The sequence below is a fragment of the Marmota flaviventris genome, chromosome 4 (genome assembly GCF_047511675.1).
Source record: "Marmota flaviventris isolate mMarFla1 chromosome 4, mMarFla1.hap1, whole genome shotgun sequence".
NCBI classification, from domain to species: Eukaryota; Metazoa; Chordata; class Mammalia; order Rodentia; family Sciuridae; genus Marmota; species Marmota flaviventris.
Window position 1 is genome coordinate 167046212 of NC_092501.1, and position 15045 is coordinate 167061256.

At 59.9% G+C, this 15045-nt stretch overlaps 1 protein-coding gene across 4 annotated transcripts in view; it reads left to right on the forward strand.

The window, feature by feature from the left end:
- Positions 1-14189, forward strand: part of Tmem255b (transmembrane protein 255B) — a 29973-nt gene extending 15784 nt beyond the window's left edge. For 2 of the 4 annotated variants that reach the window (XM_071611666.1, XM_071611667.1), the window contains 6 exons: positions 2644-2733; positions 5041-5121; positions 5891-5976; positions 7682-7841; positions 8374-8517; positions 12498-14189. In XM_071611666.1, the coding sequence (XP_071467767.1) occupies positions 2644-2733; positions 5041-5121; positions 5891-5976; positions 7682-7841; positions 8374-8517; positions 12498-12662 (726 nt within the window). In that variant the 3' untranslated portion in view covers positions 12663-14189. The remainder of the gene's footprint in view (positions 1-2643; positions 2734-5040; positions 5122-5890; positions 5977-7681; positions 7842-8373; positions 8518-12497) is intronic. The other 2 variants (XM_071611668.1, XM_071611669.1) reach the window with 1 other exon arrangement.
- The last annotated feature ends 856 nt before the right edge of the window (positions 14190-15045 follow it).

Sequence of the window (15045 nt, forward strand, 5' to 3'; positions counted from 1 at the left end):
AGCACGGCCCTGGCAGGCACTGGGGGAGGGGTAACAGCGCCCGCGGGGAGACCTTGTCAGGATGCCCGCAGGCGGGAGAGAAGGCACCCCCCGGGGCCGGGTCCAGCAGGAGGAAGTGCAGGGCAGGTGGCCGCAGGGGAATAGGAGTTCAGGGAGCCTCTCGCACACGCAGGGCAGCCTGTCAAGATGGGGGCCTGGGACAGACCTGTGAGTGCCAGCTGAAGGTGGCAGGCTGCTGGCTTTCCTCTTTTCAAGGGGACTTTCTAACTCTGACAAAACCCAGAAGCAAGAAAAGATGCACAGTGACCCGGGAAGACAAGCATCGATCTCTTGGGAAAGCATTTTAACCCCAATCTCAAGACACGTGACAAACTAGGAGAGATTGTGATAGGTCAGACTCAGGATGTGGCTGTGTGTGCACGCACACAAGTACGCTAATGTACACAGTATCTGTGATTTTACGTGTATGTGTCTGCATCCAAATGTGTGCAATGCATGTGTGTGCACACATGGATTCATAGTATCTGCATGTGTGCACTGTGCACATGTGCATAAAGGTGTGAACCTGAGTGCTCATGTATTTATAGTATCTGCATGTGTGCACTGTATACATGTATATAAAGTTGTGAGCCTGTGTGCACACATGTATTTATAGTACCTGCATGTGTGCCCTGTACACATGTGTATGGAGGTGTGAACCTGTGTGCACACACATGTTCATAGTATCTGCATGTGTGCCCTGTACACATGTGTATGGAGGTGTGAGCCTGTGTGCACACATATGTTCATAGTACCTGCATGTGTGCCCTGTACACATGTGTATGGAGGTGTGAACCTGTGTGCACACACATGTTCATAGTACCTGCATGTGTGCCCTGTACACATGTGTATGGAGGTGTGAACCTGTGTGCACACACATGTTCATAGTATCTGCATGTGTGCCCTGTACACATGTGTATGGAGGTGTGAGCCTGTGTGCACACACATGTTCATAGTACCTGCATGTGTGCCCTGTACACATGTGTATGGAGGTGTGAACCTGTGTGCACACACATGTTCATAGTACCTGCATGTGTGCCCTGTACACATGTGTATGGAGGTGTGAGCCTGTGTGCACACATATGTTCATAGTATCTGCATGTGTGCCCTGTACACATGTGTATGGAGGTGTGAGCCTGTGTGCACACATATGTTCATAGTACCTGCATGTGTGCCCTGTACACATGTGTATGGAGGTGTGAACCTGTGTGCACACACATGTTCATAGTATCTGCATGTGTGCCCTGTACACATGTGTATGGAGGTGTGAGCCTGTGTGCACACACATGTTCATAGTACCTGCATGTGTGCCCTGTACACATGTGTATGGAGGTGTGAGCCTGTGTGCACACATGTGCCTGTTGCATGCACACATGCCGTGACACAAGGCACACATGTAATGATGTGTGCATACGTATTACATGTACACATAGACTCATGTGCCTCTGTATGGGTGTGTTGTGTGTGCACGCTTGCACGCTCTACAGCTTGAGGCACAAGGCCCAGAACCCAACAGGAAGCATAGAGGTCAACAGCTAATTCACAAGAGTCACAGGAAGAGCCCTGAACAAAGGAAAGGACATTCAAACTCACTCAGAATCAGAGAAACCTAAATCACTATTATTATTATTATTATTGGGCCTGGGGATTGAGCTCAGGGGCACTGACCACTGTGCCCCACCCCAGCCCTATTGTGTATTTTACTTAGACACAGGGTCTCACTAAGTGGCTTAGCTCCTCGCTACATTGCTGAGGCTGGCTTTGAACCTGTGATCCTCCTGCCTCAGCCTCCTGAGCCTCTGGGATTACAGGTGTGCGCCACCGCACACACAGAGCAACACAAATTACAACTCACTAAAGTGCTATTTCTTGCTGCCACGTGGGCGAAGGTCAGAAAGCACAGCCACCCCAAGGTGGGGGCTGAGGAGCAGGGCCCATGTGTCAGGGTGCAGAGCTGGGTGACCTTGAACCGTGACCAGATCCTTGGACCTTGAAGGACAATAGTGGCAAGAGTGCTTCGTGGCCGAGGAGAGGTGCTCTGCTGTCAGAAGGTGGGAGCTGGCCAAGTGCAGGTGCAGGACAAGGCAGCGGTCACTGCCAGCCGAGGTCAGGCACCTGATGCAGTGCTCCAACGTGGAAGAGCAGGTGTGCGGAGCTGCTCACAGAAGCTGTGTGTCAGCCAGGAGTGCACAGCGGGCCCTGGAGCAGTCCAAAGAGGAGGCTGCAGACTGAGGGAGCGCCCACAGGGGGCATAGTCACAGGTGTGCAGTGGGCTGCTTCTGGCTCCTGGCTCCCGGAGCACAGGACTAGAGTGTGCAAGGTGCACTTGCTACCTGCACAAGGCCTGTGCCAAGCACGGGTGAGGGGGCGTGAAGTGGGAGAAGGCTGCACGGGTGTCCCAGGTCGTGGGTGCAGGGTAGGGACTGACCCTATGAGGGGTGGTGACCTTCAGGCATTCTGCTGGGCCTGGCTGGATCAGGGTTGGGGGTGGTGTGCATGGGAGGGTGCAGGGGCAGGTGAAAGGAGGCCGACTCCAGGAGACCAGGGGGCTGATGGGAGGTCCTTCTGCGGAGCTGACCACTCCTGCTTGTCCTCTGCTTCCAGCTGGTGGCCGCCATTGTGTTCATCAGCTTTGGTGTGGTCGCAGCCTTCTGCTGTGCTGTCGTCGACGGCGTGTTTGCTGCACAGCACATTGTGAGTACAGTCCCCACCAGGGTGACAAGGCTCCAAAACCAGGCGCCACAATGACAGTCACAGGAGGGAACAGAATCCGCTCTCCTGGGGGGACATAAATGAACGAAGTGGGCTGTGGTGAGCTATCCTGCAGCAGGACACCATGAGACAGATGGGAAGGGTGCTGCAGGAGAGGAGTGGCCGCAGGGGACACACTGAGGGGACAGTGGAGTGGGAGAGGAGTGGGGGAGGGGACACACTGAGGGGACAGTGGAGTGGGAGAGGAGTGGCCGCAGGGGGACACACTGAGGGGACAGTGGAGTGGGAGAGGAGTGGCCGCAGGGGGACACACTGAGGGGACAGTGGAGTGGGAGAGGAGTGGCCGCAGGGGGACACACTGAGGGGCGTACATGGAGCGGGAGGGGTGTGATCGTCAGGTATGACACATTGATTTGCACATCATGGAGTGGGATGGACTGCTGGCCTCTTATATTCCCCCATGACCTTGCTGATGGTGGCCAGGCTGGACAGGAGACCATCTGACTCAGTCCACCCTGGTGAGGCCCCTGGCAGTGCAGGACTCCCCATTACTGAAAGAAGGTCTTCCCAGTGACTGATGTACCATGATGCTTCTGAGACACCATCGTCACCCAGAGTCACTTCCCACTGGGACATGTGCCACGGGGTGAAAACCCACTGACCGCTGTCCCTGAACACTGTCTGGGGTGGGAAGCCATTCTCGCACGTGATTGCCCACCTCCTGGATCGGGTGTGAGGCATTCTGGCCCAACTGTGTTGGAGCTATCCCCCCCTCTCCAGGTGTGAGAGCCTGTCAGTGTGGGGGTGTGACTGACCACTGACCCTGAGACCAATCACTGACCCTGACCTTGGAATGCTGCCCCCCTCGACCTTCACTGGATGGAATTTTCCCCTGAATTTCTAGTTCCCCAATAAAAGCCCACTCCCTGGCGTGCCCTGCCTCTCTCCTGCTCGTCCTGAGTAAGCCTTGCTGCCCCACCGGGCGGTTCGAGGCGAGAGCCAGAGAGGGGAGAGCCGTCTGGGACCTGGTCATAGGAAAAGGTGACTGAGTCTGTGTGTTTTACTTTGATCTCACTAGTTAACTTCTATGCCACGAACCTCTTTAATGAAACCAGTGTGCTGGTCGCCTGGTGCAGTCTGGGAGCTCTGACACTGCCCGTCCGAACCTCCCATGTCACACCTCCTGGCCACCTTTACCTCTGCACACCTGGTGTCTGTCCTGCGTGTTCTTATGCCCTGGTCCTGGCATGGTGTCCCCGAGGAAGAGGACACCACAATGACAGAGATGTGGCTGGATGAACCTAGAGCGGGCCTGGTGTGTGCCACGCCCCGGCATCTGCTGCTGAGAGACAGGAGTGGTTTCCTCCTCCAGCACGACCAGGGCTGCAGACGTCTCTCTGGTCAGAAGGAGGAGTGTGAGAAGTGGAGGATCACAGTAAGAAAGCCAAACAGGGCCGGGCCCCACCTCCTCCACAGCTGGCATGGCTGTGGCACTTCTCCGCTTTCCTGTAGCTCTCAGTCTGCTCTGCTACAGCAATCGTACGCATTTTGCAACCGTTGGTCTATGGGTCTGACTGCCTGACTGGTCTGTGAACCAGGCGGAACTCTGGTGCATGTCGGCCTCCTTGGGTCTGAGGCTGCTGTGCTCCATGGAGTTGGAGACAGACGGATGCGACCATGGCCTGCCTGTGCAGTGGGTGGCTCGGGACCCATGGAAAGATGGCTGTCTGTATGTATGGAGGACTGACAGATGTTAGTATGTGTGTATGATGGACAGATGGCAGGATGATGGATGGTGGATGGCTGGGGTGGTTGGGTCGGTGATGATGCGTGGGTGGGTGGGTGGGCAGACGGAGGGAGGGATGGATGATGGATGATGGATGGATGGATGTGTAGGTGGTGATGCACAGGTGGGTGGATGCACAGAGGCATAGGTGAGTGAATGACTGGATGAATAGGTGGACAGTTGGGTGGGTGCTTAGATGGGCTGGTGGGATGTCTGAGTGAAATCCCTCTTGTTACCTTCCAAAGTAGAAAAAAACAGTTTTGCTCTTAGGAACAGAGCCGGAGTCAGGCGTCTGTGGTATGGTGAAGCGCTGTCACCCTTCTCCCTGGTTGACTGGTGGAGAAGACCTGTCAGTCCAGCTGAGTGGCCCACGGGTGCTCCTGCGCTGGGACTTCTGCTGCCCTACCTCTGCACAGGAGCCAGCTGTCTTCTCTGGCAGGCTCTGGGGTTGACCTCTGTCCTGTGGGCCCTTGACCGTCCTGATCAGGGTTTCTTCTCTCTAGGAACCACGGCCCCTCAGTGCAGGAAGATGCCAGTTCTACTCTAGTGGGGCAGGGTACCTGTATGACGTCTACCAGACAGAGGTGAGCTCTGCTTGCACTCGGCTTCCCTGGTGGAGCTCTGTCTGGTCACAGGGTGACAGTTTTGATGAAGGAGTTCTTCCTGTAGCCCTTCCCACTGTGAGGCGGCGAGATGTCCGTGCTCCAGGATTGTTTCTGGGCCAGCTATGGCATGTCAACGTCCTGTATGTTCTTTGGAACCACAGCTGTGACACACGGAGCTGAGGTTCCTTTGTGCTGCCCCGTGTGGCCTTCTAGTTGGCATCTGTACTGGCTCAGTGCTGCAGCGAGGCCCTGGGGTGACACGGCCCGCTGTCTTTCCTGGGCTGAGGACAGCTGCAGCGTGGCCTCATACCAGCTGAGGGATGCCAGGAATGACAAGGGCACTTGGTGGCCTCAGGTTGGAGGCCACCACAGGTGCACACGTGGCTTACGGCAAGTCCACATGGCTGTCCATACCGGGGCCAGCGCTGTCTCGCACTCAGCTCCATGTGGCTTTGTCTGGCCCTCCTGTGCCAGTGCTGTGGAGGTTCCTTAGTTTAAACAAACATGGCCTCTCAAACTGAGTGTCAGCGTCCGAGGAGGGGCAGAGAGTGGCCACCACCACTCCAGATCCAGAGAGGTTGTCCAGTGCTTAGGGCATCTTGGAGAGAGGCGTCTGTGTTTCACACCAGCAAGGATCTCCCTGCTGTGCCTAGAGGGGGAGAGCCCTGTGAGGATCAGGAGGGTCTTGGCATGAGTGGAAGGACAAGGAGCCAGGCCCCGATGGACCTGATCGTCCCTCTGTTCCCAGGTCACCTGCTACTCTTTCAATGGCAAGTGCCAACTGAAGGTGAGGAGCAACACCTGCTACTGCTGCGACCTCTACACCTGCGAGAGGTGAGGGTGCCGGGGTGGCCCCACACACGCCCACACACGCGGGCACTCGGCATCCGCAGAGCGAGGCCCACGTGGTGGCGCCTGCCGGGGGTGTTTCCTCCCCTCCTGACAGGCTTGTCCCTCCCCTCACTCTGCACCCGATGCCTAGTTAATGTGGGCAAAGGCACTGAGGTTCCTCAGCCAGGAGCTGGGGCTCGGGGCCTGCCCGGGGAGGCCTTGCCCTCCTCTGCTTGTCACCTGCTGCCACCAGGGTAGCCACCAGCATGACCTGGCACTGTCCCTTCTCAGGGCTAGAGCCCCTGGTGCCGGAGTCAGGGCCAGAGAGTTGGGACTCTGGGTGTGTCCTCTGCACTGACCAGAGTACCCCAGGAGGAAGCCTCCCTGGTCAGGCCTGCCAGGTGCAGAAGGACCCGGGACAGCCGAGGGGCCCGCAGGGCTTGAGAAGGGTGCTGCCCCTGGGCAGGGCGCTGGCAGGTGGCTGGCGTGCTGCTGTGCCAGGGCCACTGTGCCAGCGTGGGCTGCCTCTGTGGCCTGTCTGTGCAGCTCGGGGACCTCTCCCTCCCCCTGCGTTTCCCCTCTGGCCTGGAGGAGGCTCCAGCAGGTCTGTTTGAAGCCTGGCTGTGCTTCTGCCACTGTCTCTGCAGGAGGCCCTGAGGACCCCAGGACCATGGAAGCCTGGCCTGGGGTGGCTGCAGCTGGGCAGCACGGGGGCTCCTGGGGTGCGGTCTTCTGGTCACCCTGGAAAGAAATGCCAGCACTTCAAAAGGTGCCCTCTCACCGCCCCTGGGCTTGAGGGGGCTTTATTGGTGGGGGACAGGGCAGTGCCCTCAGTTGCTGCCAATTCCAGGTGGAGCCGGAGCCAGGACAGGTCTTGCTGATGGGCAGCTGCAGACCCACCCCAGGCTGGCTCCCAGCTTGGGAATGCGTGGTGGCCAGGCGCCCTTGTTTGTGCTGCCCATGAGCTTGTGGAAGCACCCCCAACCCGGTGCTATGCAGCGAGGCCACTGCTGCCTCTCAAGACACAGGCCTGGGGCTCGGGGGCTCAACCTGGGAGCAGCCTCTCTGGGGAATGCCAACGTGGGATATACGGGGTGCAGCTTCCCTGGGCTTCTGCCCCCTGGAGGCAGGGTGCCCACCCCGCAGCAGCTGACCCCAGGTGCCTCCGCCACACACCAGCCCTAGCCCTGCACATGGGCCCCTGCCCAGGAGGGCGAGGGACCCCTCAGGCATCGCCTGCCAGGCCCGCGAGGCAGAGAAGGTGGACATCAGCCCCTGCTGGCTGCCTGTCCTGCTCAGCCCAGTGTCACTCATGGACACCACGACCTGCCTCACCAGCTCTCAGTGCAGCCCGAGTCCAGGGCAGGGGCACAGGTGTGGCGAGGCTGAGAGGCAACTGGGCCTCCACGGCTGCAGGATTCATTGAGCCTACTCACTGGGTCCTTCCCAGAACTGACCAGGCCTATGGGGCAGTGTGGACCAACGCTGGCTTCTCTGACTCAGAGGTCTGCACAGGAGCTGGTGTGGCTCTAGTGCTAACTTCTCCCCAGATATCATTGCCCAGATGTGAAGTCACCTGGCCACAGTTCAGCCCTCAAGGTGGTCACTGGGCACGGGTCACCGGGACCTCGCCCTGACCCCTTGGGGTCGTCGCCTGGCCATGTCCCAGCCCCCGGGGTGGTCATGCTGTTTCTCCTGTCCTCTGCAGCGCAGAGCCCTCGCCCACCTACTACGAGTTTGTGGGAGTGCGTAGTTGCCAGGACGTGGTCCACCTCTACCGGCTGCTCTGGGTCTCGATGGTGCTCAACGTCTTGGGCCTGTGTGTGGGCATCATCACAGCCGCAGTCCTGGGGGCCTTCAAGGACATGGTGAGTGGCACCGTGTGTTTCCAGCCAATGGTCAGGGCATGGTTCCTTCTGTGGGCTCCCTAACAGGAGCCCGCTGGGCCATCTGGGCAGCGGCCAGCACCCATAACCATGGTGTGTGGGGACAGCTGGTGCTCACTGCCAGCTTGCCACAGAAACGTCCGCCTCAGCCCCTTACAGAGCCCCTAAGTCCACCTTTGCCTCAGAAGTAGCCACACCCAGTCCCCACTTAAGAGATGAAGCTTAGGTCACCCGGGTCGCCCGGGGTGTTGACGGCAGCCTCCAGGTGGCAGGTCTGGGCTGGTTTAAGTAGGCTGCAGGCCAGAGGCCCCAGGGTGGCCACCGGCTCTTTCCAGTGTGTGGACCCGCTGCTCAGCCCCGTGCATCCAGGGCTTCTATTCCCAGAAAGCCCTGTGGAGCCAGGGGAGGCCCAGCCTTCCCTGCAGGCTCCCACCTGCCCCGGGTGGGAGTTCCCCTCCAAGGAGATCTGTCAAATGCCCGGGGTGCAGCGCTGACACCTTCCCTTCTCCCACAGGTCCCTCTCTCCCAGACGGCCTACGGTCCACCTCCTCCACCTCAGATCCTCTACAACCCTGCCCAGCAGATCTTGGCCTACACAGGCTTCTGTCCATCGCCCCCCACGGTGCCAACCTGCTCGTCCTACCCACTGCCCCTTCAGGTAGGTGCGTGCCACCTGCATAGCCAGGTGTGTCCTGTGCACAGTGGTCACTGGTGCTGGCTGCTGCCCAGACGGTGCAGGGCCTGCAGGTGGAGGACCACCCAGGTGGTGGTGAGCCCGCTGGGGGCCACACAGGCCGACGTGGCGTCTGGGGCCTTGTTGCTGTCCGTGGCCCTGGCCGTCGTGTCGTTCTGCCAGCTCCTGCTGTTTTCTTCCTGGCTGTGAGCTGTCCCACCAGGCCAGAGCCGCTGAGGCACAGCCGTCGCCCTAGTGGCTGGACGCCCACAAGCACAGCACAGCGAGGTCATCAGGCAGAGCACAGGTTTTCCAGAGCCCACCACCTTTCCTACAGGATGGCAACTTCACAGGGTCTGTCCGAGCAGTGCTGTGGGCCCGGGGCCTCCGTGAAGGAGGCGCCATACTCTCCTGTAGGCAGGGACTTTGCCTCCCTCAGGTCCATCTTGCCTTTGGCTGCTGCACGTGTGGGGCTGTGGTGGCCATGGTGAAGCAGGCCCAGGTCCAGCGGGACCCTGACTCAGTGCCTCGGCACTGGGCCTCTGGGGTGTCACCATCTGGCAGGCTTCTGGGCACTGCAAGGTGTTGGACAGGCCCTGGTCTCGGCCCTTGTGAGCAGGGACTCCCGGTTGTGACCATCGAAGCCATTTCACATGCTGCAGCATCACTGGGGCAGCGGGAGCCCTGCCCCACCAGAGCCGGCTTCCTGTCCTGTGGAGGCTCCTGACAGCCTGCTGACTGGGCTTCTGGCGGTCAGTGGCAGCCGTACCTGCAGACTGCGCGTGGGTGTCCTGTGGAAGCAGGCATCCCAGGCGCTGTGGGCAGCGGAGCCGAAGTCAGGTCTTCAGATGCTCCTTGAGGAGGCCTGCACCCCAGCAGCAGATTGGTAGGAGGTAAGACCCGAGGAGAGAGTGACCACGTGGGACGTTGTGTGTACCCTAGCCCTGGCCGTCTGGAGCAGAGGGTCCGTTGAGGCTCCAGGAACTGACTCCATGCAGCGGCCAGGTGTGAGCTGCACCTGAGAGCTGTGAGACCGTCTCAGCTCCAGGTCTTAAGGAGATGCGGTGGCAGTATGTGGCTCCAAAGCAGGTGTGGGACTGGCACGTGGACCGGAGCAGAGATCCCATCAGGTGTTCTGCCAGGGACGCGGCAAGCTGTGGCTCAGGGATGTGAAGCCTCTGTGCTGGCCCCTCCTGCCCCTTCTCTCTGTGCCTGAGTCTCATCTGCAAACGAAGCCAGGGCCATGCCCTGGGGCCCTTGAACTCAAGAGGAGAGGCCAATGCAGGGTCCTCTGAGGCTGGGGAGCTGGTCCAGGCTTGTGAGTGACCGCTGGAAGGATGTGCCAGAGGAGCCCCTGGTTGGCTCCAGGGCTGGCCCCCAGAGGCCAGGTGCTCCTGCCCTGGGGAACCCCAGGCCGCCTCAGGGCAAGACCTGGTGCAGAGGGAGTCTGCCACGGCTGGGATGGAAGGTGCTGGTCAGGTTCAGAAGTGACGAGATGTTGGCCAAGGACCCTGCAGTGTGGTGGCCCACCGTGGAGGGCCCGTCCTCCCCGTGAGCTGCTCCACAGCTGCCTTGGGGACAACAGTCCTGGCCCTATCACAGAAAGCGCCTGTCCGCTAGCTCCAGCCACGGGCAGGGGCGCCACCTGCCCTCCTTGCCTCATCTGCAGTTTTGCTGGACACAGGAAAATGCCACATCCTGCCCTGGCAGGTGCTCCCAGGGACACAGGGGCACCAGGAACACGTGATGCAGCTCAGCCTGCCTGGCCAGTGCCCTCCCTCCTGACACCTGCTGCCCACGAGCAGTGACCAGGGATGCACTGTTCCCCAGCCCAGTGCTCCTATCTGGGCGGGCCTCGGGCTGCTAGATCTTGGTGCCTTCTCTTGGTAGAGTCTGTCTGGGGGAGCACAGAAGTCCCTCCCCAGCCTGGATGCCCACCTGGGCCGTGACCCTGCTCTGAGAGGCAGTGGCCCAGGCAGGAGCTGAGCGTGACTCTTGGCCGGGACCTCTGTGGGCTGGTGTCCGCCAGGCAGGAACTGGCCCCTTCATCCCGGGGCAGACCTGGGCGTCCGGGAAAAGGGACAGCTGAGCATCTACCACCAGCAGGTGCGGCTTGCCGTGGACCCGTGGAGATAACCAGGCCTGGGAGGAGAGGGCAGCCTGAGGAGCCGCATCTCCTCAGAACAGCGAGCAGATGCTCGGCTCCCGCCAAGAGGAGAAGGGAAAGGAAGTCTTTAGAGCTCTGCTGCAGTCCTGAGCCAAGCATCCAGGACAGCCCCAGGGCGGAGCGGCCCTGCACAGGGTGTGAGTCGGAGCAAAATGAACACTGAAAGGCTCCTCTCCCACACCCAGTGGGTTCCCCAATGAGTGAGGAGGGACTGGGAGAAGCCGAGCTTCACTGGAGTGCTGGAAGTGAGGGGTCTGTCCACCCTGTGTCGGGCCAGTACTCGGCAAGGCCCCTTCTATGGGAACTTCCTCTGTGGTTCCTGGGGCTTCCTCTGTGGTTCCTGAGGGCGTCCTCTGTGGGTCCTGGGGCGTCCTCTGTGGTTCCTGAGGGCTTCCTCTGTGGTTCCTGGGGCGTCCTCTGTGGTTCCTGAGGGCGTCCTCTGTGGTTCCTGAGGGCGTCCTCTGTGGTTCCTGGGGCGTCCTCTGTGGTTCCTGGGGCTTCCTCTGTGGTTCCTGGGGCGTCCTCTGTGGTTCCTGAGGGCGTCCTCTGTGGTTCCTGGGGCGTCCTCTGTGGTTCCTGGGGCGTCCTCTGTGGTTCCTGGGGTGTCCTCTGTGGTTCCTGGGGCTTCCTCTGTGGTTCCTGAAGGCGTCCTCTGTGGTTCCTGGGGCGTCCTCTGTGGTTCCTGAGGGCGTCCTCTGTGGTTCCTGGGGCGTCCTCTGTGGTTCCTGAGGGCGTCCTCTGTGGTTCCTGGGGCGTCCTCTGTGGTTCCTGGGGCGTCCTCTGTGGTTCCTGGGGCGTCCTCTGTGGTTCCTGAAGGCGTCCTCTGTGGTTCCTGGTTTTCCTCTGTGGTTCCTGGGGCGTCCTCTGTGGTTCCTGGGGCGTCCTCTGTGGTTCCTGGTTTTCCTCTGTGGTTCCTGAAGGCGTCCTCTGTGGTTCCTGGGGCGTCCTCTGTGGTTCCTGAGGGCTTCCTCTGTGGTTCCTGGGGCATCCTCTGTGGTCCTGGTTTTCCTCTGTGGTTCCTGGGGCTTCCTCTGTGGTTCCTGAAGGCGTCCTCTGTGGTTCCTGGGGCTTCCTCTGTGGTTCCTTGGGCATCCTCTCTGGTTCCTGAGGGCGTCCTCTGTGGTTCCTGGGACGTCCTCTGTGGTTCCTGGGGCGTCCTCTGTGGTTCCTGGTTTTCCTCTGTGGTTCCTGGTTTTCCTCTGTGGTTCCTGGGGCGTCCTCTCTGGTTCCTGAGGGCTTCCTCTGTGGTTCCTGGGGCGTCCTCTGTGGTTCCTGAGGGCTTCCTCTGTGGTTCCTGGGGCGTCCTCTGTGATTCCTGGGGCGTCCTCTGTGGTTCCTGGGGCGTCCTCTGTGGTCCTGGTTTTCCTCTGTGGTTCCTGATGTGGGCGTGTCCATCTCCCCATCTGCTGATGCAGTCCGCCATCACTGTGGTGTGCTTGTCGATTGCCTTTGTTCCCCTTGGAGTGTCAATTGTTTTGTGGGCCTGGAGGATGTGGCTCGTGCCTTCCCCTAACCTTCTGTGTCACATCATGGCGCTATTCTTGCTGGCCTGCTGGAGAGGAGGCCCACAGAGGGAGGAGCTTGGAGCCCTTCCTCAGGGTCTCTTCCGTGGCTTTGGGAGCAGTCTGTGCCCATGAGCTTCCAGCAGGGCTGACTCTTGGCCCCTCTCTTTGGGCCTTTCCTGGCTGATGGCTCCCTTGGACCCTGTTTGGGTGACCCTGGGTCTGCACGGACGCTGTGCCAAGGTGGGCTGCAGGCAGGTCCCCTGCTGACTGAGGGTGCCTCTGTTTAATTGCAGCCCTCCGGCATCCTTTTGGCCTCAGCCTCCACTGACCTCCATCTACCCGAGGACACGCAGCCTCCCTCTCAGGGCTCCCACCACGGGCCTCCAGCCAACGCTCCAACACCCTGCGGGCCAGCCTACTTCCTCCCTGGGGAGAAGCCACCCCCCTACGCACCCTGACTTCGGGGTGGCAGACTGGAAAGTATCTTGGTTTTGCTTGTTTTTTAAAAAAGCTAAGTCTGGAAATCCTGCCGCTGACCTCCCACAGAGCTGGAGAGCTTTCTGAAGGCTGCGCTCTCCTCCCTTCAGGGACCACCCTTAGCCAGGGATAAAGGTGACAGCTGACCAGAGCCTGCGGCGGCTCTGCTTGACTCCCTCTCAGCGCGAAGCCAGCGCCCCACACTCAGCCCCAGCCTCCTCTGTTGAAAGGGGCTGCTCAGAAATCTGCCTTCACTCACGGAACCAGAAAGTCAACTGGCTGTTACCATCATTCTGCCAGGGGAATGCAGCTTGGTACATCACTGAATGAAGACCATTCTCTTAAGGAAAGGTGTCCTAGACTTGTGTTTTTTGTGTGTGAGTCCCTCGGGATGCACAGGGTCCCACCTGCCCCTCTGTGCTGTGTTCTCCTGGCATTTGCTTGGAGAGTTTCCAAAGGTCTGTGCATGGCCTGTGCTTGAGGCCTGTGTCCTGCTGCCTGCTCAGTGCTGGGACACATATCTGCCACTCGCGTGCCGAGGCCGGTCTGCCCGAGTGCTGCCTACCCAGGGCTCTGGGGGCCTGCTGCTGCTCCTCACTCTGCCCAGAGACCGCACACCTGCAGCCTGCAACTGCGGGAGGCGCCACGGAACCTCCAGTCTCTGACCAAGGGAACGCCAGGGCAGATGGTCTCCAGGACCTGGCCTCCCCACTCTGTCATACACTGAGGGTCCCACATGTGACCGCCGTGCCAGGCCCCTGTGAAAAAGCTGAAGTGTGCCTGCTCTTGGAGATGGCCAGGTCCTGGCTGACCCAGCAGTCCCTGCACGGAGTCGGTGAGCTGTTGGGACAGCCCCAAAGCATGTACCGTGCTGTGTGATTCCCTCCTGTGTGATTTCCTCCGGCTGGACAGTCTTGGACTTGTCATCCAGTGCAGGGACAGCCCAGGTCTGCCCCAGGAGGGTCCCAGAGGGACTCAGCACCTCTCCAACAGGAAGGAGGGCTACGAGGAGAGGCAGGCTCTTTCTGCTCCTCTCCCTGCCCTCCCTTGCTTCCATATCAGGATGCCTTCCCTGCGTCCCACGAATGCCCCAAGTACACAATAACCCTGTCCCCTTTCCCACTGCCTGACCGTGGTCACTTTGATCCATAGTAGCACGTGGGGTGGGGGTCTTTTCTCCACAACACAATCCTGCACCATTGGGGAAAAAAGACCAGGGACCTTGGAGGGGACAGTGGGACAGGAACCGGGAAGACGTGGCTCCTGCGCCCCCTGCTGGCCTACAATCACACTCCGACTGGCAGACTCGGTGGCACAGGGACATCCTGCTCTGATGGCAGACAGGTCCAGGACAAAGGCCATGCAGGGCACATACCAGCACATGGCAGCCACAGGACTGGTGTGTGGAAGACGCCTGGCAACATCCCAGGAGCTGCTGACTGGTCTCTGGGTGGCAGTGATGGCCCCGGCCTGTAAACCCATAACTCCGGCTTATCATTTTGTTGAAATTAGCCTCACGAGTCTGTTTTCCAGGAGAACATGATCTGGGTCTCTCCTTGGTGCTGACAATCTTGGGTGCACCCCAGCCTCAGGTCCTCTGACCACCAGGAACCAGACCCCAATGCTCCTGACCTCCTGGAACCAGATCTCAGTGACCCTGACCTCCATAAACCAGACCCCAGTGTCCCTGACCTCCAGGAACCAGGTCCCAGTGTCCCTGACCTCCAGGAACCAAGTTCCAGTGTCCCTGACCTCCAGGAACCAGACCCCAGTGTCCCTGACCTCCATAAACCAGGTCCCAGTGTCCCTGACCTCCATAAACCAGACCCCAGTGTCCCTGACCTCCATAAACCAGACCCCAGTGACCCTGACCTCCAAGGACCAGGTCCCAGTGTCCCTGACCTCCATAAACCAGACCCCAGTGTCCCTGACCTCCATAAACCAGACCCCAGTGTCCCTGACCTCCATAAACCAGACCCCAGTGTCCCTGACCTCCAGGAACCAGGTCCCAGTGTCCCTGACCTCCATAAACCAGACCCCAGTGTCCCTGACCTCCATAAACCAGACCCCAGTGTCCCTGACCTCCAGGAACCAGGTCCCAGTGTCCCTGACCTCCAGGAACCAGGTCCCAGTGTCCCTGACCTCCAGGAACCAGACCCCAGTGTCCCTGACCTCCAGGAACCAGGTCCCAGTGTCCCTGACCTCCAAGAACCAGACCCCAGTGTCCCTGACCTCCAGGAACCAGGTCCCAGTGTCCCTGACCTCCAGGAACCAGGTCCCAGTGTCCCTGACCTCCAGGAACCAGACCCCAGTGTCCCTGACCTCCAGGAACCAGGTCCCAGTGTCCCTGACCTCCAGGAACCA